Source organism: Cuculus canorus, chromosome 8 (assembly GCF_017976375.1).
Source record: "Cuculus canorus isolate bCucCan1 chromosome 8, bCucCan1.pri, whole genome shotgun sequence".
Taxonomy (NCBI): Eukaryota; Metazoa; Chordata; class Aves; order Cuculiformes; family Cuculidae; genus Cuculus; species Cuculus canorus.
This window is the reverse complement of record NC_071408.1, coordinates 10660416-10687483: the sequence shown is the minus strand read 5'-3', so window position 1 is coordinate 10687483 and position 27068 is coordinate 10660416. Positions and strand designations below refer to the sequence as shown.

The 27068-nt window shown below is 43.6% G+C and overlaps 1 protein-coding gene across 10 annotated transcripts; it reads left to right on the top strand.

The window, feature by feature from the left end:
- The first annotated feature begins 394 nt into the window (after nucleotides 1-394).
- LHX9 (LIM homeobox 9) lies at nucleotides 395-21983 on the top strand. Of its 10 annotated transcripts, none has more exons than XM_009555786.2 (7): nucleotides 395-529; nucleotides 764-896; nucleotides 6226-6344; nucleotides 8026-8228; nucleotides 8745-9100; nucleotides 14117-14319; nucleotides 15529-18784. In XM_009555786.2, the coding sequence occupies exons 3-7, from the start codon at nucleotides 6228-6230 to the stop codon at nucleotides 15784-15786; spliced, it is 1137 nt and encodes a 378-aa protein (XP_009554081.1). In that variant the 5' UTR covers nucleotides 395-529; nucleotides 764-896; nucleotides 6226-6227; the 3' UTR covers nucleotides 15787-18784. The 10 variants fall into 10 exon arrangements, with proteins under 10 accessions (XP_009554081.1, XP_053929457.1, XP_053929461.1 ...); XM_054073482.1 differs by having other exon boundaries at nucleotides 6063-6344; XM_054073486.1 differs by lacking the exons at nucleotides 395-529; nucleotides 764-896 and adding an exon at nucleotides 3235-3342.
- The last annotated feature ends 5085 nt before the right edge of the window (nucleotides 21984-27068 follow it).

The following is a 27068-nucleotide window of genomic DNA, read 5'->3' as shown; positions in this document are numbered from 1 at the left end:
ATTCATCTTGGCATCTGATTTTATTCTAATGGGTTAAATTGGGTTCACTTTTACAATTATCCCAGGTTTGACTGCGTAGTATTGCATGACAACTCACAGTTTCATCGGGTTTGGCAAAGCGAGGTTGCTCCATGAATCCGTATATCATATCACATCAGATCAGGCTGAAGTTTGCTGTTTAGCGACTCCATTTGAGAGGCTTTTTCTGAAAGTGGGAAGGCTTGATGCAGCCCATGGCTGAATCAGTGCGATTTGAAAAAAAAAAAATGTGGAGAGAAGGCAACAACACGGGGTTTGCTGCTCAGCTGTGAATAACCACAGAACGAAAAAACCAGACATGACGGGGAAAGGCTCAGCTCACGACAATATTTTTAGCAGCCTCTCGGTTCTCGCCTTTTTTTAATTTCCTAATATGTTCTTTGCTTTATTAGTTTTATTTACAACCAGCTCCCCATTAACACCTCACCTGATTACTGAGGAGCTGAGACAACTAATCAAGAAAATCCAGCAAACCAGCCAAAATTGAGAGGTGGGATTTATTTTTGCTTTCATTCATTCTTCTTCTTTATTTATATATCTTGTTTTGGAAAATATTTCGAAGCAAACAGAAAAGAAAAGGCAGGTAATAAGTGGATGCTGGTGAGAGGTCAGAGGTTAGAAATTCACGTCAATTCTATATTAGGGGCTATGTGGAGGAGGGGGAGAGAAAGAGAGGGAAAAAAAATCTTTCCACCAAGCAGCTTGTTTATTTTAATTAACATAGGGATCCTCTGCTAGAAACAAGGAACAACCTCCATCTACTGGCTAGATCATTGCGTTTCTTCTCCATCCAAAACCCATCCCTCATCACTCATTAAGGACGGTACAATTTTGGAAGAATCTTCTAAGCTCTCAAGGTAAGCTCCTGCATGACTCTTTACTAGCAATGCAGCTATTTAGAGCTCACGGATGTCATTTGCGGGGTGTTTCTTCGGCGTGGTGGGTTGTTGCTTTTTTTTTTTTAAAAAAAAAAAACCCACACAGAATGGTTGTTTTCCCAGGTGTATTCGCAGACAACATTTGGTGCATTTGTGTTTTAATCTAGAAAAATAGCAGCCTGGGAAGACTGAGCAACTCAGCTCAATAGAAAAGGGAGGGAGGAAAGGAGCCTTTTTTTTTTTTCTTTCTTTTTTTTAAATTTTTTTTTTTCGTTAACAGAATGCCTTTTTTTCACCTGTCTGTGAATCTAGACTGTAAGGGAGTCCTTTGCAAAAGCATCAAAATATGATAATTTCCAAGGGATTATTTACAACCGGAGTGCAAATACCATTAAGGTTAATATCAGACAACTAAGAAGCTAACAATGCTGAGGTCCTTGGCGGTGAACAGTTTCGTGTTAGACAATAATCTTCCTCTCTTGCTTTCTTTTGGCTATGTGATCACTTGTTTGTGGTCAGTCACAGAGCTCAGATATGGAGATACGTGTCTGGGATTACTATGCCAAGCGCCTAATTGTTTATTATTTAAATATCATCTCCTTAAGCCGATGAATACGTGTCTTAATTTACACGTTTTCAGATTACCGGGAGGTACAATCAGGCTGGAGGTTTGTGGGTTTTCATTCGATGATGTTTACGGTTAAAGATGCGCTTGTGATACTCGCAGGGGCAGGCACGGCGCAGCCTGGCTGGGGAGGAAAAGACGCTGGTGCCCCAACCCGGGCTGCCAGGCAGCCCTTTCCCCATTTCTGTAACGCCATAATCCGAAACTTGCTCTGCCGTCCACTCGAGAGGACTCGAGGCAAGAAAAATACTGTGAGGGTAAAATTTTAAACCGTGTCGGCCTTTTTTAATAAATAAATAAATAAATAAATAAATAAATAAATGCAACCCATGTCAGTGCTGCAAACATCAGCTACATCTGATGCCATCGCCGAGAGGTGTAACTCTGCCCAGATATCCGTTGTGTCCAGATATCCTGGTTTGCCGCGGACTGCACCAAGAGAGGAGGCTGGTCATTGATAGCACCCTGCGCCACCGCAGCCCCGTGGAGAAGAAAACAGGGAGTTAGGCTTTAAAAATAGACCTGGCTTCAACACCCGACTCGCAGGCAACGGGATGGTGATCCTGCTGCCGTTGTCACTACGAGCTTTAAATCCCTGGAAAGGCTCGGACGCCTCTCAGATCCCGGTACCTGCCGGGCACGGTGTGCGGCTCCCGGCCCGGGGGCTGAACCTTTCTGCTCAAAGAACTCCCCACCCCTCGCCTGGATACACTCCCTTTTCCTGTAATTATTGTTGGTCAATTATTAATTTGCATGTAGACCTTGTCCTAAATCCTCAGAATTGAGCACGAGCTCGTTCACGCTGGGATAGGCTTTAGCTCGTAGCCCGTGGCCAGGGAGAACAAGAGCTCCGTGGCAGAGCGGATCAGTGCCCGCACGCTGTAGTCCGCTAATTAAGGAGGTAGAAACGGCTCCGGCGAGCTGCGGGCCAGGGGTCAGCCTCGGGGAGAGCCGCAGCCTGCCCTGGACAGCGGGAGGGCAAACGATTTACCTGTAGCCATGAATTCCCCTCATCCTCATCATCTCGGGGAGCCGGGGCACAGCCTTACGGAAAGGGAAAACCCCGAGAGCGCCTGTCACGTTACTAAAATATTCCGAATGCCGCAGATCAGATATCCTTCCCAAAACGCTGCGGCGAAAGGAGATAAAAGCACCTTGCACTGTGAAGCTGCGTTCAGAGGCGAAGTGTTAATGTAAATGGATCCCCAAGGGATATACTGGTAGATTTGGATTTTAGATGCCCTGTCGTGCTCTTTGCGAGCTTCTCTCTCCCCTCTCCGAGCAAACCAGCAGCACTGCATAGGAGCCCTCCTGTTCCAGCGGCAGCCCCCCGCTGCCAGCCTGCCTCAGAGCAGCCCCGTTCCATCTGCGGCCAGGGATGAGATCTCAGAAACATTGAAATAGATTTACCTTGATCTCCTACAGGCCTTTTGGAAATGGAGAAGTCACGTTTGATGCTAGCTACAAACTTTTAGTGTCCCTTCAGGTAAGAATTGGTCTGCCAACATTAAGATGTTAATCGGAAAACGCCTTGGAAAGCCCTGGCCTCCTTTACTGGAGCAGCAGCAGCCAGTAGCGTATCCTTAACCGTACCTGATGGAGCAGAAAGAAAGGACCCTCTAATTAATTAAGTGTGCCCAACCGGAGGAGGTTTAGTCATTTCTGAGTTTCGTTATGACTCTACCCAATTATTCCTAACGGCGCCGTCGAGCTAAGGTCGAGACGTGGATTTAACAAACAATATTTGTGGTGTCTCCGGCTCGGACCGAGGCTTTGCCGCTGCACCTGCAGATGCTGTCGGTGAGCCCGGGGCAGAGCGTGTCGGGGAGGTGAAGGGGGAGCGGTGCCCGCACCCGCGGGGCCCCAGGCAGGGCAGGGACCAGGCAGCAGCCACCCCCTCCTCTTTTCCCAGCGGGCGCGACGAGTTTGTCCGTCCTCAGCCCGGCGGGGCCGCGGCGCTCCCGAGAGATCCTGCCCGGCAGACGGGCGCTATGGATCGCGCGGGCCGTTCCCAGGAGAGCAGGAGCAGCGCGAGTTACCCCCGACAAAATATCTGGACGGGGAGAAAGGAACATTTCCTTCAAAGGGGGAAAAAAAAACCCCAAACCCAACAAACCTAGACCCTGAACGTGCCAGTGGAGTGCAAAGGTTGTACGGCAATCATTGGAAATAGTCTCCAGGTGAGATTGGTTCACCTCTGCCGACAGCAGCCGCTGCAGCCCCCTCGCCCAGCAGGCGCTCGCCAGTGGCCGCGACTCGGGGCATGCGGGGAGCGAGCTCTCCCGCGGGGGGTTAACCCGCTCCCGCAGCCGCCCGAGCCCCAGCGAGGGCTCGTACGGGGGGGTACGAGCCCTCGCTGCCTCCTGCCCCCCGCCGGCGCTGGGTCCTGCCCCCCCGGGTCTCGGCCCGGCAGCGCTAGGCTCCCCCTGCCGCGTCGGGACCCGGGGGAGATGGAGGGACCCTCCCCCGTCCCCGGGGAGGTCGGGGCATGTGGTGGGACGACGGGGAGCACGGGGATCCCAGCAAACAGCTCCAGGAGCCCGGACTCAATCACCTTGTTTATTTTTTTTCTCGATGGCTTGTTGTGCTAATTGACTTGTTTCCTCCAAGGAGAGCCTATTTCTCCCTCCTCCTTCCCTACACACATCCTTTTTTCTTCCGTCGCCCTCCTCCCTTCCTTCCTTCCTTCCTTTCTTTCTTTCTTTCTTTCTTTCTTTCTTTCTTTCTTTCTTTCTTTCTTTCTTCTCTTTCTCTCTTTCTCTCTCTCTTTCTCTCTTTCTTTCTCTCCCTCTCTCTTTCTTTCTTTCTCTCTTTCTCTCTTTCTTTCTCTCTTTCTTTCTTTCTTTCTTTCTTTCTTTCTCTCTCTCTCTTTCTCTCTCTTTCTCTCTCTCTTTCTCTCTCTCTTTCTCTCTCTCTTTCTCTCTCTCTTTCTCTCTTTCTCTTTCTCTCTCTCTTTCTCTCTCTCTTTCTCTTTTTTCTCTCTCTCTCTCTTTCTCTCTCTCTCTCTCTCTCTCCCCCGTGCAGGAGACCATGGCTTGTAGAGGGATCTACCCGTTTGAAGGGAGATTCCCTTACCCCTTTGAGTCTCCTCAGTTTTATAGCTATTACTCTTATTAAAACGCACACACACATACAACACATTGATTTCCATCCAAAAGGGCTAATTACATTACTTACAGTAAATAGCAGCCCTGCTGTCCAGGGTCTAGTGTGCCAACAGAGAAAAAAAATCCCGGCTTATTTCACTTGATTGACTTCATCTTTGTGTGAAATTGTGTTTTATGAGCTGTATTCTGGCACTCGGAGGAATGTAGCAACAGTCAATCTGCAAATAGCATTAATTTTAGCTTCTTAGGGGGAAAGAGAAGGGAGGAAACTGGCTGCCTGAATCTTGGGTTACATGGAAGAGGTGACTCGAGGAGCCCCTGAGGATGTCTCTGGGATGCTGTGGAAAGGAAGTGGGGGCTGGGGTACTTCTTTCACTAGTCGCGCACGGGTTTGGTGTGGAGCGTCCCCCAGGGAACAGGGAGTGCAGAGCTGCCGCCAGGAAGATCCTTCAGTAGGGATCGAGGTGTCAGGAAACAGGCGGCAGCTGTTCCAGGGAAAGGCAAGGAAAAGCGGTGTGAAAAGTAAGTAGGAAAAGGGGAAAAGGAGGGGAGGGGGAGCAGAGAGGGCGAGATTAGCCAGGAAGGAATGTATCATCCAGTCCCCCGCACACAAAGGTCGCTCGCAGCCCCCGCCGGGGTTCGGGGCTGCCCGCGGGGTGCCGGGGGTCCCGGGGGGGGGATGCTCCACGGCGGCCGCGGAGCCCAAGCAAGCGCTGCCCGGGCGGCTGCGCACTCCTTCCCGGGAGCCCCAGCCCGCCGTCCCCCCTCATCCACCGGTCCCGTGGCGCGCTCTGCCCGCTCCGTCCCTCCGCGGCGCTTCTCCTCCCTCTCTGCGTCCCACGGCGGGGCCGGCCCGAGGCACCGGGGAGCGGAGCAGCGGCCCCCGGGCCACGCCGCCCCTCGCAGGCGCCGCCGCCGCCGCCAGTTCCCGGGACTCCGCTTTTGGGGGAGGTGATAAACCCACCCCACCCCCAGCCCCGACCGCGGGGTTTGTCACTGCTTGCCCATCACTAGGGGTTGAGGGGAGTATGACAGGTCTTTGTTGTCTGAATAAAAATCAGTGGCAGCTCAAGGGAGAGAACTCCTCCTACTAAATTATCAAAAATGGGCTGGCTTTAGTCTCTTAACAAATTGGACAGAGCTCCGGAAAGCAGCAGTCCCAAATCCAACCTACAGGCACTGGGAACTTTAAAGCAACCAGGGACTGCTGAAAATAGCACTTCTTTTTGCTTTCTTTGTATTCAAAACTATATCTTTTCCCGACCGATTCTACTGCCCCAGGTCTAAGTCTCTCCAGTCAGGAGCCCCAGCTCTCCAGAACAGTAACAGATCCTTTAGCTTGCTTTTATTATTTTTTTTTAATTAATTATTATTACATTTTCTCCCCCTTGTTTGTTTTCTGCACATCTTCAGGAAGCCCTCGGTGCTTGGCAAAGAGACGCTTCTATTGCAACCTCCCTCCCTGCGCTGTGCGCCTCGCTGTAAACATTTTGGATGATCTAAAGACTCTGGGGTCTGTATATGGAAATAGTGGGGTGCAGAGCAGAAGAAAATACTTGTCCTTTCCGTCCCCCAGCCATGCTTTTCCACGGGATCTCTGGAGGCCATATCCAAGGAATCATGGAGGAGATGGAGAGGCGATCCAAGACCGAGTCCCGCCTGGCCAAAGGGGGACAGATGAACGGCCGAGAAACGGTAAGAAAGGAGCTGGAACTCTTTGAAAGGGAATCCTTTCAAGCATGGACCTGCAGCAGGACAGAACCTGGCTTTAAGGGAGAGAAAGACGCAGCTTCCCCCTGCCCTTTCCCTGCCACCCCTTGCTTGTAGAGCCCCTTCCGAGGCTCCCTGCAAACCCACCCATTATGCTGGGTGCTGTGCTGGCCAGGCATACGTTTGTCTAATCTATATCGTTGCCCGTGCTCTCTCGAGTAAGGGGGGGGGGGGGGGTGTAAATATTTTAAATCCTAACGGGATTAGGATTTAAATCCAGCCCTTGCAGAGAGTCAGCCTTTGCCTCTGCTCGGCTCGCTGTGGCCGCTCTGCCTGTCCCGTCCCGGCTGCCGCTGAAGTTTCGGAGGTGCACTTTACTTTGTTTGCACTCCTGGCACCTTCTAAATTAAACCGCAAACCGCGGCTGCTTATTTTCGTAACCCTTTTTTTGTTTGAAGGGTTGGATTGATACAAAGAGGCACTGCTCTCTCTGCACGTTATGCTCGCTGACTACTTAGCTGAGCAGTAACTTCTCTATTATTAGCCGAAGGACCAAAATCTTCACAAATGCACTAATGGGTGGCGGAGAAACGGAGTGTCAAGCTGTGTTTTGTGCAGAGCGAGATCTCCCTTTCTCCAACTTGTAGGGCTTCCGCCGATCGCGCGAAAAGTTCTGCACAGAAAGTAACGGCCTGGAAAACTGCTTTAAGGCTTTGAGCCACAGAGTCCTTTCCCTTTCTCTTAAATAAACTCCTGCTTTGTTAGATGAGGATTTGCAATGTAAATTCAACTCGCCTTTTCAATTGCTGAAAAAAAAAAAGGGGGAGCGAGGAACACAACTTCAGATTGGAAAGTGAATCGCCACTTTAAAACAGTTGCGACTTTAGAGTGAGATGTTCAGGATTTCCCCCTCCTCCCCCGGTTACTTTATCAGCAAACGCTGCCCCATGTTTCACGGCAGAGCTTTTGTCTCCGCCGTCCCTCCGTCTCCCTTTGTCCCGAGAGACACTCCTCGTGGGGAGCAGATTAATGAGAACTTGCAGAAGTTTGCTGATGAAGAGAAGCTAGTTTTAGCTGAAACCAGCCTATGCCACCCTTCTGTCCGCGTCCCTGCCCGGGGTGCTCAGCGTTAGTGCTCACTGGTCTTTACACTGTTCACCTGTCTCCTTTCTCTTACTTCTGTTTTAAACGGCCTATTTTCCTCTGGAGACGGGGTTTGGGCTGGTTTAAGCATGCCTGCAAATTTACCAGAAAATGGGTGCGAGCCTGCACCCTCTGCCATAAACTTTTGCTGCAGAAAACCGATACTTTCCTCCTTTAAATCGCCGTTCTTGTGGGGCGTTCTGAGATTAAAACGCCAAAGCACCAGGGAAGCCTCAAGCTTCAGCTTCGGGACCTCCGAAAAGAATGGGCTCTGCTTTCCCTGCTGAGGCCTAATCAGTCGCCTTCACATATTGGAATGACATTAGATCGTTCGGAGAGTTTTAATGGGATAAACACGAAAACTGAACGGTCCCGGTTCCCCCTCCAGCTCCCCGCCGGGAGCAGCCGGTTCGTTCCCGGAGAGCAGCCTCTGTGCAAGCGCCGGGCCCCGCACAGGACCCCGTCCCCGCCTGCCTGCCTTTCTCTCCCTGTCTTATCCCCGTGTGGTGTGGTTGTTTTGCAGAACATGCCCCCCATGAGCCCCGAGAAGCCTGCTTTGTGTGCTGGTTGTGGAGGGAAGATCTCAGACAGATATTACCTGCTGGCTGTTGACAAACAATGGCACCTCAGGTGTCTTAAGTGCTGTGAATGTAAACTGGCTTTGGAGTCAGAACTCACCTGCTTTGCCAAGGACGGCAGTATTTACTGCAAGGAGGATTACTACAGGTACAGCAATCAGTCCCCATGGGTTCCAAAGCACGTTCCCTCACAAGGTATTGCGAGCCGAAACGCTCTTTTCTCCGCATGGGCTTTCAGAGGTAGCTTTTCGCAGTCAGCGATTCCTTAATCCCGTAAACGTGTCCCCTCCGAAAAGCCTCGCACGTTTAAAAACCGAGGGGACGGACAGCGGACGGGGCACACGCAGCAGAGGGAGCGGACCTCGGCTCTCCCTCCCAGCCCGGAGGCGCCGGGCGGCCTGGCTGCGCTCCCCGTGCCTCCCGCCCTTCCCGGCTCCCGCGGGCTCCGAACAGGAGAGCAGGGACTGATCCCCCGCCCCGTCCCCTTCCTCCACGCGCACGGGCGGCGGGGCTTGTGCTCGCCCAGCGCCCCGAGCGAACGGTCACAGCTCGGGAGCCGCGGTCGTCCCTCTCCGGCGGGGACCGGCTCTCTGCCCGCGGGCGGCACCGGGGCAAGGTCTGCCTTTACCTTTCCAGTTGATGCCCACTTTTCCGTTTCCTTCAGAAGGTTCTCCGTGCAGAGATGTGCCCGCTGCCACCTTGGGATCTCAGCCTCTGAAATGGTCATGAGAGCCAGGGAGTCGGTTTATCACCTGAGCTGCTTCACCTGCACCACCTGCAACAAGACTCTGACCACAGGCGATCACTTCGGCATGAAGGACAACCTGGTTTACTGCAGGGCCCACTTCGAGTCCCTTTTGCAAGGAGAATATCCCCCTCAGCTGAGCTACACCGAGCTGGCTGCCAAGAGCGGAGGGCTGGCCCTGCCTTACTTCAACGGCACCGGCACGGTCCAGAAGGGGAGGCCCAGGAAAAGAAAGAGCCCTGCCTTGGGAGTGGACATCGTCAGCTACAACTCAGGTGGGAAACACATGCCGAAGCTCCCTCCTCCCGCTCCTCTGAAAAGAGCGTTTCGGGCTTCCCCTGAGCTAGGCAGAGCGTGGGTAACAGCCAGGCCGAGTCTTGCTTAACCATTGGAAAATCAAACAAACAGCCCTCTGAGGGCTGGGGGGGCTGCAGGAAAGCTAACAGCAGCCCTTCTCAAAGGCTGTCTTTGCCTATTAATGTCAAACCCAAATTTAGCCACTTCCCAGGGTAAAGACAAGAAAAAAGGAAAAGAAAAAAAAAATCACAACCCCAAACCCACAACGCTCTTTCTCTGTAAGCACCTCAGTGTTATCGTTATTTGTTTTTTATTAGCAAAAGGCGCTTCACCAGTTAGGCCACAAATTAGAAGTAACCAAATGGATAGGAACGAAAAATGCAATAAAATTCATAGTATATGGCTCCTACAATGCCAATGCAGTATGCACATAACTTGATATAGATATTCAATTTATAGAAATAGATTCTTCAGGCTGAATAATCCTGTTTTACCGGCACATAAACGATCAAACCGGACAAGAGGCCAACGAATAAATGTTGTTCCCCGTAACTAAGCCCTAACAAAAGTAATTAAGGAGAACAGTTTCTCCTCTTTCAACCATAAGGAAGGAACAAGTGTTGCCCTGTATTAAATTTCTTCCCCAATTCCAGTCGGTGCCGAACCGTGCGCAGACACACAGCGTCAGGGGCCAGAGGTGAAGGAGTTTCAGGTATGATCAAGAAGTTTAGGCTGCTCTTCATGAGACTGGAGATGAAAGCAGTAAGAGTAAACCCGAATTAACAAGCTCTCGATTCTGAAAATTATTTTAGCGAAACTCAAGCTCCCCACGGGCGATAAGAAGGAGAGAAGGGCTTGGGAAGCGAGAGCCGCGCACGGTGCATCCCGCGAAGTGGGAGCCGTTCCGGGAGCGGGGAGCCGCGAGAGGGATCAGGGCTTCTCCTTCCAACAAACGCAGAAGAGCTCCGATTTGGGCTTGCAGCTCTCTCCCCTCCACCCAAGTTGAACCCGCCGCCACTGGGATTCGCAGGGAAGCCTCCCCGCCCCCCCGGCACCTCCTCTGGGGCCGCTTGCGGAGCGGCTTCAGCTGGGAACCGGGGAGCTGTGCGAGGCTGTTTCATCTCCTCTGATGCGTAGACCTTGGAGCCAGGGTAATCACTGCGCTAATTGTTCCCTGTTAATTGAAGATGACATTGGAATCCCTGGCTATGGAGCGGCTTCCAATCAATCCTGAAAGCTGCTAAAGAAAAGGGAACCTGCAGCGCCTCCCGGACCCTCTCGGTCCTGGCCCGGAGCGGGGCTTTCCCCGTGCGCTCCGCGCTCTCGATCCTCATCCGGATAACCCAGACCCCTCAGCGGAAACATTTAGAGGGAAAAATTGCCGTTAGAATTAGGGCCAGAACTTAGGGAAGGATAAAAAGTTGTAGATATGGTAAAACACTGCTTAAACTTCAGGTCAGGACGTTGTTTGCCAAGGCTGCCAGGGTTTTTCACGTGCCAGACTTCAAGCTCTCCTCCTTTACAACAACGGGGCACGCGAGGTGCGCCTCCGGCTCCACGTGAGAGTAAAGAGCAGTGGCCGTCGAGGAGAGAGCTCGCTGAGATCATCCGGGCAACAGAAAGGGAAAACAAAAAAACCCACAAAACCCCAAGCAGCTCTAATCTGATGCTCTGGACTCAGTTTGGATGGCTGAGAAATTGGATCTGTTAGGGCCGTGATTTTTTAGCAAAGCATTACCCAGCCGTGCCCAGGGCCGACACGCGGTCTCGAGAAAAGACAGTTTGCAGCCAAGCTGCGCAACCCGGGCAAAATCCCCTGCGCTCCGGAGCCAGGGGAGGAAAACGAACCTCTGACAGTTACGAAGTGAGATGCAATAAGTGAAATCACTTCTCGAACAAAAATCTCTAAATAATTGCCAGCCGCTTTCCGATAGGCTTTTTTTTTTTTTTCGTTTCCCGTCCTGTGATTCAGTGACCGCTCTCGCACGTAACCATTTACAAAGGGCAACCGGTCCACAAAAGATGAAATGCTGGACACATGACTGCCACCTTCAGAGGGAGGAGCGGGACACGGGTAGGATCTCATCTCACCCCGCACAGGGCCCTTTCTCCAGGGCATTCGCTGCGCTCCTGTTTCGCGGGGTGCTCGGAGGGGCGCGGTTCTCCCCTCCCGGCTCGCAGTCCTGACCCGCACCTCGCCTGCACAGCGAGACGGGAGCAGCGCTCCGAGCAGGCAGCTTCTAAGGGACACCAAAAGTTTGCTGATGTCGCTCGGTGCTAACCGCGAGCTGAAGCGCCCCAGCAAAGCAAGGCAGTGTCCCACCCAAAGCCATGCCCGTGCAAGCCATCAGGGAACAGGAATCGCACGTTTCAAAACGAAACGCTGCACTAACGGATTAAGACAAAAAACTTCACCAAGCTAAGCATAAAAATACAGGTTTTCACCAGGGATCCGGCAGTACCTCTGTGAGGGCTGTGTGCACGTTTTATTTCGGAGGAGCTGAGCATAGGGCAGGGATGGAAAATCACATTCTGCTGCCTGATCTGCAACAGCTTTTCTATTCTGCATGTTGTTTAGTAGTCTAATTTCTGCTTCTCAGCTCCTCGGTTGTAAAGTGGAAACGCAACAATAAATAACTCAAAATGTTATGAGGTAGAAGCCATTCATAGTTGCAAGCTGTCTGGACTTAATGTGAAAAATGGAAGAAACTATTCAAAAGTACTTAAAACATTCAAGGCTTTTTCTATATTACCTCTTATATCATAGAATTAATATGTATTTTGAGGGAAGCCTTGTTGACTTACAGCCCACAGGATATAGAAATGACATGGTGAAGAAGATTTCCCCAGGAAAATATTTTACACAACTGTTGCTCAAAGCGCTGTGTACTTTATCTCACTTTATACATATGTGTGTGTGTGAAAAACTATGAAGAGTTCATTTGAAGAATTCTCAGCAATAAAAAGTCTTCTAGCTCTTTCCAAAGCAAAATTAAACAACCACCCTATCCTGCTGCATAGGAATGAGAAATAGTGTCTTGCCCAGTTTTTTGCCTCCCCTCTTAGTTCTCCAGGTGATAGTGTACAACTCTAACCTATGATATGGCCAACCTAACCCTGTGTCACTCACGTAACACAGAGAGTGAGCTAATAATTGGATAAATTAGGATTGTCTGAGGATGCTTGGGCCCCTTTTCCCATTTTCTCTTGAAAATAAAAGCCAAAATAAAGTAGATGCAGACAAAAAAGTAGTTCACCAAAACAAAAGCAGTAAGCAGGACAGAGGAGCCCAAGGAAGTTTGTGGTGCTGCTGTAAACCTGAGTGACCCAAGGAAAACAACACAAACAGCTTGCAACTGTCTGAAGTCAAACCCGGGGACTAAATTCTGGTACTCTGATTTATGTCAGCTCGTAAGTTATGGCCCACATAGTTTGACTGAAGGCAGTGTGATTGCTTGTGAAAACAAGTAGTAAATACAATCCAAATCTGGTGTGAAATTGTTTTCAAGGCAACTTTCAACTCCTTGAGTTTTCAGAAGTGTCAGTGTACTTTGTTTGAAAGTGCGAATACACTTCATACTAAGACTGGAAGAAAATCTAGCTATAATTAAATATTCACCTGATTTTCTGTCAAAGAGTTGTCTTACCAGCATCTGTTCTTGTAGACTTGTCTTGTAATTCAAAAGAGAAAAGATCTTCAAGAAGCTTTTTATTTTCCTCTGGTTTCAAGTTGCTTTGCCTCTGTTTTTAGCACTGTCAACATCAGTCTCTCTGTGTCGTGTGCTTTCGCTCTTTCTCCTTCCCTCTCTTTATTGTTTTTTTTTTAAGAAATAGGGACAAACTAGGCCTAGTAAATAACTACTGTAAAGCAGTTAAAAAATTCAAATGACCAACTAATGAAACTTGGTCTAGTTTACAGATGTTCTGAAGCATTTTTAATTAGCTGTTCTTTAATTAATTTTCCCTACTATGATGACACCATTAATTATCTGCTGGCTGACTGAGCTATCTTTATAAAATGGGATCCTATAAATTGGTAACCCAATTGTTTTTTAAGCCAAAAAGAAAAATATAGATGTTTTTCTTACTTTTTTGCCAATACTGTCATTCCTTTTCCCAATACGAAATAATGCCACAGTCTCTGAGCAGCTGTAACTTGTGCATACAATTCACGCCCATGAAAGTATAGTCTGCAAAAAATTCACCTTTCACAGACACTTTGAAAATCCTGAATCAGGGAAAGAAGGGAAACTCTCTTAAAGTTTTGAGCCACTAGTGCATTGCTTATAGAAACATCCTAAATCAGTACCAACTAAGAGCTACTGATGATTGGGTTTGAGTTTGAGAGACTGAATGAAGTGTTGATGCAACTGCTTTCTAGATTTGTTTTACGGACGAAGGTCTTTGAGCAGCTCACATGAATTCTCAGGTAAAGTCCAAAAGCATTTATTTTGTCAGTGAAAAACTCCAGATTTTATGCCTTTTCGATTAACTGTCCAAACAAACTTTCCTGCTGTACATCTCTTTTCAGAGGTGCTTGTGATTTGGGGGAAAAGCACAGGAATGTTCAAAGAGCTGGTTTGACCTTTCTTCTTCTCTCAAAACAAGATTTTTTCAATGAGCAAGATTTCAAAATCTGAATGAGATTTCAAATGACTCTCTGAATGCCCAAAGCAAAACCATCACCTCAGGGAAAAAAGTTGTTTGAAAATAAATGCCAAAGGACAGAGAACTTTCTAAGTCTGCTCTTAGTATGTACAGGCCCAGGGGACATCACATCTTTTAAGGATAGGAAAACGTCATCTTCTGGATCTTTTTTTGTCTCGTTTAATTACCGCATGTGTACTTATCCTTACACTGTCTTAGCGCTTCCTTCTTTTCTTTCTTGTTTCTTTCCTTCCACACAGTATGTGACTCAAGGTTTTTACCTTGATTCATTTGTCCTACATGTTGCATGGCCACTAACTCCTTGTTTCATTTTGTTTATTGAACAGGTTGTAACGAGAATGAGGCAGATCATCTGGACAGAGACCAGCAGCCTTATCCCCCATCCCAGAAAACAAAACGCATGCGCACCTCCTTCAAACACCACCAGCTTCGTACCATGAAGTCCTACTTTGCTATCAACCACAACCCAGATGCCAAGGACCTCAAGCAGCTTGCCCAGAAAACGGGCCTGACCAAGAGAGTTCTGCAGGTAAGAAGGCACTTCACATTCTTGACAGACTTTTCCCCTACCCCTGCCAGTCAATAGCATTTCCCTTATGTGTAACAGCAGCGATATATGTAGAGATACTTTTGCTAGGTGTGTCCCTAGTGGGTGTACAGAGGGGTGCCGTATTATATGGCAGGAGTGTTGAATGTATGCCCTACCACCCCAAGGCAGCCAAATACTAAAATGTGATTTGTTAGTTATTGCATGCTCAACATGAGGAAACTGTCTCCAGAGTCTACCAACCCAGCAGATATGCTGGGAAGTGTAGTCTCTCTGTGGTGATGTTATTAAGTGTACAGGTAGCAAATCTATTCATCCAATACACACTGGGTGAAGCCTTTGGGCTCCCCTGAAGTAGTTAGCGTTGCCCTCAGTAAGCAGATCCCCTGATACGTAGGAAGCAAGCTTTGAACAATATGATCCTCCAAGACCAGCTGGCTCCCTGCTTCAATGCCTGTTAGACAACAATTATTATTAAGGGCCTATAGAATAAAAGTGACTTCCCTGTGAAGGACAGCCTAGCATATTACATTAAAAAAAATCCCTACATGGTGTGTGCTAGTTCAGTGAAGTTGAAGCGAGGTGTGCCAAAGAAGGGCAGCAATCGAGGTAGTAGGATAATCTATTAGGAGCAATTCCTTGTCCGTGTTACATGTCATCTAAAACATTTTTAGTAAACCTTGCAGAACAGAAAGGCTAGGGTGACCCATATCAACAATCCTTATGATAGGGATGGTGTAATTACTGCTCCTTCCTCTTCAGTCTTTTAAAATGATCAAGACATACTTTCAGCCTTGGCAAAAATCTGCTTATTCACCCGTCGCCTCGATCTTTACCAAGTCTCTTGCCCTCAAACCTACTCAACCCAAGTGTACACTACATGACAATCAAGAAAGTTGCTTTTCTTGGGTGAGTGAGCAAGCAGATTTCTCTTAAGGCTGCTCTATGAGGTCTGCACACTGGTTTGCAGCATTCCAGTGAGCACCCATAGCACTGGGCTTTGTACGCAGGGCCCCGCTTATGAAAGAGTCAGTACCACCACTAGCAAGTGAAGCTGTAGAATGACTTAGTTGATTTGCCATGCAAAACCAGACACCAAATAAATGATTTAAAAGCAAGAACAAAGACAAAAATAAGCGAAGCAAAACAAAACAAGCATCGGTAAAGAAATCAATTGGGATTGGTTTGCAGGTTTGGTTTCAAAACGCAAGAGCCAAATTCAGAAGGAACCTTTTGCGGCAGGAGAATGGGGGTGTCGATAAAGCTGATGGCACCTCACTACCGGCACCGCCCTCAGCAGACAGCGGCGCACTCACTCCACCCGGCACTGCGACCACTTTAACAGACCTGACCAATCCCACTATCACTGTAGTGACATCAGTGACCTCTAACTTGGACAGCCACGAATCCGGGAGCCCCTCACAAACTACCTTAACGAACCTTTTCTAACATTTCAATTTTGTGTTTGCTTTTTTTTTTTTAATTCCTACTCTTCTTCTTTATTATTATTATAATAATTATTATTTTTATTATTTTCAAGCCTTTTTTAAAAAAATAACAAACCCACAAAATATTTGGGAAAATAAACAGTTTGATGTGTAGCATCTGCAGCCACTTGGCAAATGAGTTTGAAGTAATATGTTGCTATAATAAATGAACATTTATTGTTGATAAATTGTGCACAAATTTTTAAAAGTAATCATTCAGTTTTCAAATAACTGAAGAGAAGGTTATAAATCATTCTAATAAGTGCCTCTTAAAATTGTATGTTACTTATTTCCAGAACCTTGAAAAAAATGATTACCACCATAAAAGAAAAATAAAAGGTTCTTTTCCCTCTTTGATAACTAGAAAAAATCAGCTTAATTATAGCCAAAAAATGTTTCAGAACTGTATATTTATTTACAGCATTTAAGAACCCCAAATTTAATTTTATTTTTATAATGCATCTAAAAGATTTGTATGATTTTTTTTTTTTAATGTTGAAAAATAAATACAAAATGAATCAAACTGATCACTGAAATAGTCAGACTGGAAGTGCCAGTGCTTTTTTCTAATGCATTAGTCACAAACCTGATCCATCCTCCCTAAGCACTGGGGATTCTCACTGGGATAGCTAAACACTCCTCTGTCCTCTGCTGGGACATCCTTGGCCACCACTGAAAGCTGTGCTTGGATGGAGGGCTTGGAGAGAGAGAGACCCAGTGATGAGAGTGCGAATGGGTGAGGATGGCAGGATCAAGTTGTTGGTCTCCAAATTTGTGTCCTGCACTTTCAGGAGGCAACATCCGGAAAGCACTCTCCAGAATGAGCTCACTCCTATAAGGATATTATCAAAGTTATAGCAGCAGAATAACAACTCAAGTGAGGAGTCCTGTTGATCTGAAGTATCACATAAGGAGGGTTTTTCATTTTTGTCTGTCAAGCAGCTTGGATTTGGAATAAAAAAAAATAAATGCAGTTTGCTACGTGGCCTTGTTGCCGTACCACTAAATCTGTCCAGCTACTTCTAGTAAGCACAAAAGTAATTTCCAGGAAGACGTATGAGTACTGCTAAAACGAGTCTTTGAGAAATCATACTTTTCTTTCAGGGAAAATGGAAATAAGTGAAATATAATTTGTTAAGATGTTTAAGGAAAATTATTTCAGTACAATTTATTCATTACTATTTTGAATTTATTTTAGATGTTTCCGGAGATTGTATCAGACACTTTGTTTAACACATGAAATCAAAATCTTTATTTCATTAATATCTCTAACATATACTTTAACTTTTTAAACTTTGTATAAAGGAAAAATTGTTAGCAAAAATTCTTAAAAAAACAGGAATTGGCAGTGAATAATTTTAAAGCAGATAAACTCAGAAGCCTTGTGGATGCTGATCTGAATACATTCTTAGTTTACAATAGTGATCTTTCTTTTTTTAATTTTATTTAAGCTAAAAGTCTGAATGGTCTGGGCAGTGGTGAATGTTCATTTGTATCCTTTTATTGTAGTTGAACACCAATTAGATTGTGGAGAGTCTCAGAAACAAAACTGAACAAAAACCAGTCAAGATCTATGTCTTGCTTTTAGTGGATTGTTAAGAATAACTTTGCACATATACCCCACTTTTTAGACACCATCAAATCTCTTTTTTGGTGGTCAAAGTGGCTATTTAATATATTTTAAAGGTGTCCTTTTTGGCTGTATAAATGTGTGGTTACATATTGACAGTTCACTGCCCACATTAAAGTGCATTATTGTAATTTTTGCTCAGGGTTTTTAGAAAATTAGCACAGAAAAGTAGCTTATTTTTAAAAAAAGATGATGGAAGAGATGTTAACACTGTAATAGAAGAAAGGTGTGTTTGCCATTATATATTTAGCAAGTATGGTTATCATCTTCTATGGATATTAAATCTTGACTTTTCCTATTTCTATTACCTTATGGGCATTTACCACTAACCAGACCAAACGACCTTGGTAAGGCTGAGATCTTTATTAATACACTTTTACAGGTAAAAATATTGATACTTATAAAATTTGTTCTTTGACAGAACAATATATGGTACTAGAGATCTACTTTATTAAGTAGACTAATTAAAACTCAGTTCTACTATGTGCCTTATGATATACCTTGGGAGTAAGTTTGTGGAAAATCAGGATATATGTGTTGTTTGTTAAATTAACTGTTTTAAGCCCTTTTGACACCTCACTAGTTTTGTACTGTTTTACCTCTTATTTCTGAAACTCTTTTTATGGTGTATCCTGTTAGAGGGGACAAACATGTCATAGAAAGCAGTTGTGCACTCTTTCAGATATAGTTGATAAATCCAATAATCTTATATATTGAGCTTCGTGTTTATAGTACAGTAAGTGGTCTAGCAAAATTGTCCATGTTTCTTTGTTTATTGAAAAATGCATTGTATAGAAACTATTTCCCCTAAATATTTATGGACCAAACAATTGTGATATATCCTATTAAATTTGTGTGAATAAACCATTTTGAATCTAAAGAGTTTTATTTCCCATCAGTTTCTTTTTTTTTTTTTCCTAATTTAAAGTCTACATGTACCAGTGCGTCTGTCTGCTTTTACAGTACCTGTGAACAATTGATACTAAACACGGAAACACGACCTTTTAAATATTTTCAAATACAGTTCCTTCTTAGGTTTTCAGTTTCTTCATATTCAGTGTATATGCTACTGCTGGTGCAATTTAGATTTTAGTGTTTTAACCCCCTTTTTTGAACATGCAAAGTAATGCCCCACTGATTTGATATCGAAACCCTGCCTTAGACTTCTGAAAAAGCCTGAAAACTAGCAGCTCAAGTAATTGCATGACAAATATAACCTAAATAATATGATGAAATGAATCAAGATTTAATGCTAGGTATATTAAACACGAAATAGAATTGCAGACCCCGAAAAGCCAGGTTGCTCTGTAGTTTAATAAATTGTCACTATGATTTCTTTCAGGGAGAACAAATCATGGGGCATTACAGCCAAACATCCCGACGTTTGAAAATTCCCTAAAGTATTAAAAGAAGGGGAAAAGTTTGATCGGAAATCCACTGCAGTGAAGACAAAGACAATATTAGGTTATGATAATCATACATTTAAAAATCTATTGAGCCAAAAAAAAAGAACAAAAGACTTGATGTCATTTCCTGAATGTTAACAAAACATGTTATTTTATGGTGTCTAATTAATGGAACTGAAGGCTTCAACAAATTGTGTGGTATTAAGAACAAATTTAGAGAAACTATGTATAAAACCAGAGCAACCTGGCAGCAACCTACCCAGCCCATATTCGAAGAAAACTTTTCTTTAAAAAAAAAATCACATTTGTCAAGCACAAGTACTTGTAAAATAAAATCTGAGTGCATTCATTCCACTTGCTTGCTAATGTGTACTAGTCGTATCTGTTAAATGGATTTTTTGTAAATTCAAAGAGAACTTTTCACTCTTTCAAGACCATAGGAATCAAAAATCAGTGACTTTAGTACTATCGTTTCTGAATTCTTTTTTTTTAAAATGAGACAAATCTGCATGCACTTTTCCATCTGTCACATATAGTGTACATTTCTGTATGATGGATTTATCTTTGATGTTTCTTGTATAATAGCTTTCATTAATAAACATTTTATTTGATGCAAACATAGTTAACTTTATGTAAACACATAGCTAACTGTTCAAATTAATTTAAACTTTTCTTTTGAAAAGAAGCAGTACAGTGCAGTCCCAATATGTTATATATACCTAAAATCAGAAAGAATGAGGTAGCAATACTGTTGCACAGCGTAAAATTATTTCCTTTGGTGTTAACTTTTTAATTTTTTAAATTCTTGTATAAAATTGTAATGTTTTTTAAAAAAATACCTGTCAGCATCAACAATAAAACAACCCCCAGTTCTTCATCAACATAAGAAAATATACGCAGTACAGTATATAAAATCCTCAATGACTTTTAGAGTACTAGGATATAATTTGTGGATTCCTGAGCTGTTTACATGGTCACTATGCAATGAAGAAGTATGTTACAAAAGTTGGTCCTAAGATTGCCAGTCCAAATCACAGATGATTTTTACAAGCCAACAAGCAAGTGTAACAATAACCAGTTCTTAGTAATGAGGTTTTGTAACTGTTAAGCAACTATTTGAAGAAAGATTTTTTAAAAATATATTCCTATTTAGCTGTATAGCCAAAGCGTATGTTAAACAAATTAACATATAAAAGACTTGCCAGAAAATCTTTCATTAAGATGACATTTTTATTATATACTAATGAACCCTATGTAAACAATGTAACTTTTATGAATGATGGACATTAAATATTTCACTTACGTGTATCCTCAGCATTTTGCATGTTTTCTTAAAGTTTTCCAGTTTGAACTCTAAAAAGAAAACCATACAATTATTAACAACATAATGCAAAGTTTTGTACAGATTACTGCAGCGATCTCTGGGAACCGGTAACCAAGTGTGTTCTAATGGCAATAAAATGTATCGTTTATTGGTGGCAATTATGGGAAGCATTGTTTAAACAACAGTTTTATAGTGTGTTGTAAAGTTCTATTGAAAAAGATTGGCACAGTGGACTTAATTCAAATCAGCTTGATCAGAAATTTAAGAATATTTTGAAATTCTAAAACTGAGCCTTATAAGTATTTATTATTGCAGAAAGTAAGTAAACATAGGAAAGCAATTATTCATGTCACAGCCATAATGTGGTTTCCCCCTGTTGTCCATAGGAATATATTACAAACAATTATTCAAATCAGTAAGTAACACGGAGGTGTTTAGGGCCAAGAAGAAATCTATGCACTATAATTCATTTTTTTTTGTATCTTATGTATTTTTATTTCCACTACATTCTTCAATAAGTTGCATTTCTTCTCCCCCGATTTGATATTTAGAGGCATATTTCTAGTCTAAATTATTGTCCGTGTGCTGCTTTTTTCACCTGATTTAAATCAGAAACATAAACGATTTAAATACTACTGCTGCAATACTAGCTCCACTGAAGTCAATGGCAAAATAATCACCGATCAAAGCAAAACCAGGACAATTTTATTTCTCTTTTTCTAATTAGAGACATTAAGGTCTGATTTTCCTTAACAACACTGCGCTTTGTTTGGAGATAGTCCTGCACCAGTGCTCAAATTGACCTGGCTGATTGCATTAGCCAGTCCAATTTTTTGAAAGATAGACAACTATATCTCCTGCATTAAGGCAGTAAATAGGTTGAAAGGGCAGCATTATGTGAGAAAGGAAAGGAAGGAATCATTTCAGGCAAGATTTGAGAGAATGTAAGACAAATTTACATTTTCAGGATTGTTGCAAGTGAGAAACACATTGGAGGTCTTCCTAGTGGATACATAGCCATGTCTAGACACACCATTTCTTTGCACTCCTGGTCTTGAAAAAGAAGTCAAATTGTGCAGTCCTAGAACATCTTACTCAGAGTTCTCACCAGAGGAATGGCTTGCTGGACCAGGTCAAATGACAGAAGGCTGACACCCCAGCCCACTGAAACTTGTCTTCGACTCCGTGGGCTTTGAACCAGAAGCTGAATGAACATGGAGATTAAATTACTCTCTTTTCCCTAAAGAAAGCATAACCTTCAGAATGAGACAGCATATATATGACAGCCATGCCGCTCTGTGCTTTGTACTTCATTCTTCAGAGCTGCTAATCCAAGCACCTGGCACATGTATTAAATTGACTTAAAAATATTTCTTCCTCCTTCACCCAAATACAGGACACAAATAATACTACTGGAATTTCCAGAAGCTACTATAGTGTCAGAGACTTTATTCAGTTATTCTGCAATGTTGAACAATTCTTCTGTGCTTCTCACTTGACACAGACTTATCTCGACACATACCTATATACACATCCTTGTCTTGCCTTCAGATAACCAGTACTTTCATATTTATTTAAGTCATTCAAATCTATAGGAAGCAAGTCTCCACGCTTACACATTCTAGGAAAGGCAGTTGTCACAATTTTTTTTTTGATATTCCGCTACAGAATAACATTTTTTCCATAGTAGATTTTATGTTATAAATTTGTACCAAAAAAATGTAGTGTTTGAAAATCTAAGTGTATAGACTATTTTGTCAACTTTTCCTGCACTATCTAGTAAAGCAAATGTACTGCAACCAATGAATTTATGGCTTGCATGTTACTGTAAGAGTATTCCTTTCTGCAAATGGATTTTATCACAACAAATGATATCAAATACATTCAATTCTAATTTTAGCTAATGTGATCAGTATTAGAAATGACAGCTTTTAAGCTGCACTTGTTTCTGGCTCACGTGTGCTTCTCTTTTTGGAAATGCAAGCAGGCATCATTTGAAATTTCTGGTATTTGCTGCTTCTAGGAGCAGTGGGCTAGCCTGAAAGTCTGATTTAGCTTGACAAAAATCAGTGTTATTTTCCAGTTTGTCCTCTTTTCAAACTGAACTTTGTTAGGATAAAAATACTGTAAATAATTATTTTACTGCTAGAAAATAAAAGTTAGATACTCTTCCCTTTTGCATTTCAGTTACATACTTCGGTATAGATTTCTGAGTCTAAACAGTTACACAGTGTTTTGAATGTGAGACTGCTGCATATGGTGAATAAATAAGGGAAACAAAAAAAGGAAATTGTTATCAGACTGTAAATATAAGCAGTCACTGTCAGAGATGCAGTAGTTTTCTATTTATCATCCTATGAATCCTTATTTCACTATTTGCCTTGAGGAATTTAGATTTACCTGAGAGTAAATGATCAAGTAGCTTGCTGTTGCCACATGCATCTCAATCCCACAACTGAGACGCAATAGAGAACAATCTGTAACAAGAATTTTTCAGGAATAATTGTCTGGCAAAATAATGAACTCTTGCCCAGTATCCTAAAATGGGCCAAATGCAGCATGAAGAAAACTGAGAGCACTGATTGCTATTACATCTTAAGGCATAAACATACACAGGGTCATGATTGCTGTTTAATTCATAGAGCATAATTAATTTATTTACTTTATTAACAAATACATATCTCATCGCAATAAGGAGCTGTGCATGTAGTGTCAGTAGGGACAGTAACATAAGTATAGAAGGTAACCAGCTTGTTGTTTAGAGATATTTTTCATCTGCAAAGATACTTGCATAATTACTGCTCAGGCTGCAGCCACAAGCGTTAGACAATACCACTCATTTTCTTTTTTCTGTCTGTCCATCTGAGTACTTTTTGACTTTATAAGAAAAGGGGCTGCAGAAAAGTAAGTTAAATGAACACTGTAAAGTACGAAAATGGTATTGTGTGCCTTTCATTTACCTGCTAGCACATTTCAAATAAAATGCTGCTGCATTGAGGCTCTGAATATCACTCTTAAAGAAGCTAGTGCTTTCTTTCTTTTTTAAAAATTTTTTTTATTTGAAGATGTCTTGTTTCTTGTATATGAGATTACACAGACAAGCTGTAACTGTGCTAGCTGAAGTAATTTCCTACTCCATTTTGTTGAAACCTTTCTTAATAATGAAACCCTTGAACAGACATGGGTTTTGTGAATCTGGCTGGAGCAACTGAAGAAGTCAGAGCTGCTGCTGTTCATGATAAGCTATTAAAATAGTTTATCTGCTCAGTAGTGCTTCTTACATTCAGCAATGTTAGAATTATGCTAAGTGAATAAATTTCTTCTGCTACTAAACCTGTAACAGAGAATTAATGTGACACTAAACACATAGTGATTAGTGGTTCAAAACACTAATTTAAACCACTGCTGTTGTTGCGGAAGGACACAAATGGAGAAACTCTCCAAATCAAATTTACCATTAAACAGTACCATTAAAAGACTATATGACTTGGAGTGCTCAGTTCTTTTCTAAATAACAACTAGATCCTGAGATCTTTTTGACCCATTATACTATAACAGCAACGATTACAATGGGAGAACTCAAAGCTATGATTGAGTCCTTGAATCTATCCAAACTGATAAAATTCAACATATTGAATTTTTAAATTCAACATATTTCTGTTAATATTCAACATATTTCCTGAATAGACTGTTGAATTCTGGTGAAATATGGAGATTTTTGATTACATATCCTTGATTTACTCATTTGGATCTCTCTGAAACAGAAAAACAGTCTTCTAATGGGCTATTAGACTTTCTTTCTTTTAGCAAAACTGAAAAATGAAGTAATGAATAACATCAGTGAAAAAATAATTTTACAGAACTCAGATTCAGTTCAGAGCAGTTCTGAAAATGTCCAGAGGGATTTTCCTTTTGTTTATTTATTTGATTTTAGAAGAGAAAAGTAACAGGGCAAACCATTTTTTGGAAACATACTCTCCAACAGGCAGTTTCCAAAGGCCTCTCTCTTCAGCCTCTGAAGAATTTTGCCATTAAATTAAGCAACATCTCATTATAAGAACATTTTACTTCAAGCAAGATGAATGCTTTAGGTCCTTTAACTACTCTTTTCAGAATCCATGGACATTTGTGTTTCCCCTGTATCATTTTTGCCCATGTAAAGCCAATCCACGTGGGATCGCACAGGCAGTCTCATCAGAGCAGTGTGCGTTCATTTATGAGGTCCTTCACTGGGTATAAGTCCTAGAGCTGAATACACCTTACTCCCAGGTGCTTTCCTCAAGCAACCTTTATTCCTTTTATTAATTCTTGGGCCTACATGATCCACATGGCACCAGCCAACCAGCCTGTCTGGCTGCGCACACCAATGGGCCCTGACCAGCCCACGGCCTGGGAAGCCATTTAAGCTGAGGCTCTGTTCCTGCCAGCACAGAGCTAAGGACAATGAGTGATGCAGCCCACGTCCTGTGGGCTGTACCAAAATAAGCGTGGGCAGCAGCAGGTCAAGGGAGGTGATTCTGCCCCTCTATTCCTCTCTTTGAGACCTCGTCTGGAATACTGTGTCCAGTTCTGGAATCCTCAGTGTAAGAAGGATATGGAGCTGTTGGAACAGGTCCAGAGGAGGGCTACAAAGATGATCAGAGGGCTGGAGCACCTCCCATATGAGGACAGGCTGACAGAGTTGGGGTTGTTCAGCCTGGAGAAGAGAAGGCTCCGAGGAGATCTTGTAGCGACCTTCCAGTACCTGAAGGGGCTACAGGAAAGCTGGGGAGGGACCATTCACAAAGGCTTGTGGTGATAAGATGAGGGAGAATGGGTATAAACAGGGCAGGAGCAGAATTAGGCCACACATAAGGAAGAATTTCTTCACCATGAGAGCGGTGAGGCACTGGCGCAGGTTGCCCAGGAAAGCTGTGGCTGCCCCATCACTGGAGGTGTTCAAGGTCAGGTTGGATGGGCCTTGGGCAGCCTGAGCCAGTGGGATGTCCCTGCCCATCGCAGGGGGAGTGGAACTGGGTGATCTTTAAGGTCCCTTCCAACCCTAACTATTCTATGATTCTATGTTAAAGTTGCTTAGAAAACAAAAGCTGGAATAGGAGCCTGGCCCCCGAGGTCCAGGTCACCCTCTGTGCCACTTTCCTTGGTATGGCACTGGGTCAGTGCAGGCAGCCTGGGCCATTCCCTGCAGGGCTCAGCTGTGCACGAAGTGGTGGCTTTTACAGGGCCTGCAGGCATCCTCCCTCCTGCACCCATCCCACCCTTTGATAGCCTGAAGCCTCCTTTGGGAGGGGTCTTATAAAGAGTGACTGAGGGAACTGGAGTTGTTTAGCCTGGAGAAGAGGAGGCTGAGGGAAGACACGAACGATTGTAGTGAGGTGGACGTTGGTCTCCTCTCCCAAGAAAGAAGTGATAGGGTGAGAGGAAATAGCCTCAAGTCTCACCACAGAAGGTTTAGATTGGATGTTAGGAAAAATTTCTTTACTGAAAGAATGGTGAGGCACCGGAACAGGCTGGCCAGGGAGTTCGTGGAGTCTTTATCCCTGGAGGTGTTAAAAAACTGTGTTGATGTGGCACTTCAGGACATGGTTTAGTTGGCATGATGATGTTGGGCTGATGACTGGACTGGATGGTCTTAGAGGTTCTGTGATTCTGTGATTCTAAGGTGTAGGCCTGCTAATATTGGGTGGAGGAAGGGGTGAAACCTCTATCCCAGCACTCAGTGCAAATGTGCTCTGGCTTCAGAGCTGTTAGGTGGAAAATAAAATACTTACATTTCTGTTGCTGAGCCTGACTTGTGATGCTGCACTGTAGGAATTTCATAAGGCTGCTAGCCTTGCATTGTCCCATGCAAGATACTATAATGCTAATGGGCAGCAGAACGCTACTAAGAACTAATTTAGGCTCCTCTTTCTACTTCCAACTTGCATCCATATGCTAGGATACTGGTTGTGGAAACATTTACGCATGTCTTTAACTTCCTTATCCTGTGTGATATCACTGAAATGTATTTAAATGGAATTATTTGTAGCACTCAACTTAACTGGAGGCATAAACCAATAAAATCAGAGTTTAGTGTATAATTTATACCAGCTCCATTTCCTTCTAAAAGACTTCAAAGATTTTCAGATATGTTAGTAGAGTACTAGTGAATACAGCTACTCAGTTTTGCCTTGTTTGTTGCTTATATTTGCTTAGGAATTGCCATTGGAATGAATGAAAGCAGTTGGACTAATGGTCAAGAGTACAAATGGTCAAAGGATGAAACTATAATTTGAATATTTTTGCAAATATGTCACTGCTGTATATGAAATACATTCTGCACATATGTTATTAATTTGCTGACTGGCATGGAATGAAAAGGCCTACTTTTGATATTTCAGGTTACAACAGATGTTATTTCTTTTATGCTTCCAAATTATGATACTTAATATTCAGTACAACCTTAAAGTAACTACATGAGAGAGAGAGATAGCAATAAAGCATGCCCAGATTTTGAGTTTTACTTTCAATGTACAAATACAAAGAACTGGGGTTTTTAGTTTGTGTCTGAGCCATGAAGAGGACAAACAAGAAACAGCCTTGGCAGCTTTTAGAAAGCTGTGGAAAAAAGTTGTTTCAAACTCCAGCCAACATTTCTAGTTGTTTTTTTTTTTGATCCTGGTTTCCTTGCTCACAAGTGAAAATGTTTTTGTGCTCCTTCCCTTTAGGTAAAAATATTCATGCAACCCAAAGCCTGAAGAGGAAAGGGAAGCCAATGATGCTTTCACTACCATGCTAACAGTGTTTAAAACCCAGTTCCATCCTCTGTATGCAGTTCCAGACGGTCACCTCAGTAGGATAATCCTTTGCCCAGAGCATAAATCCCCTCGTGTGGTGACTGTCAA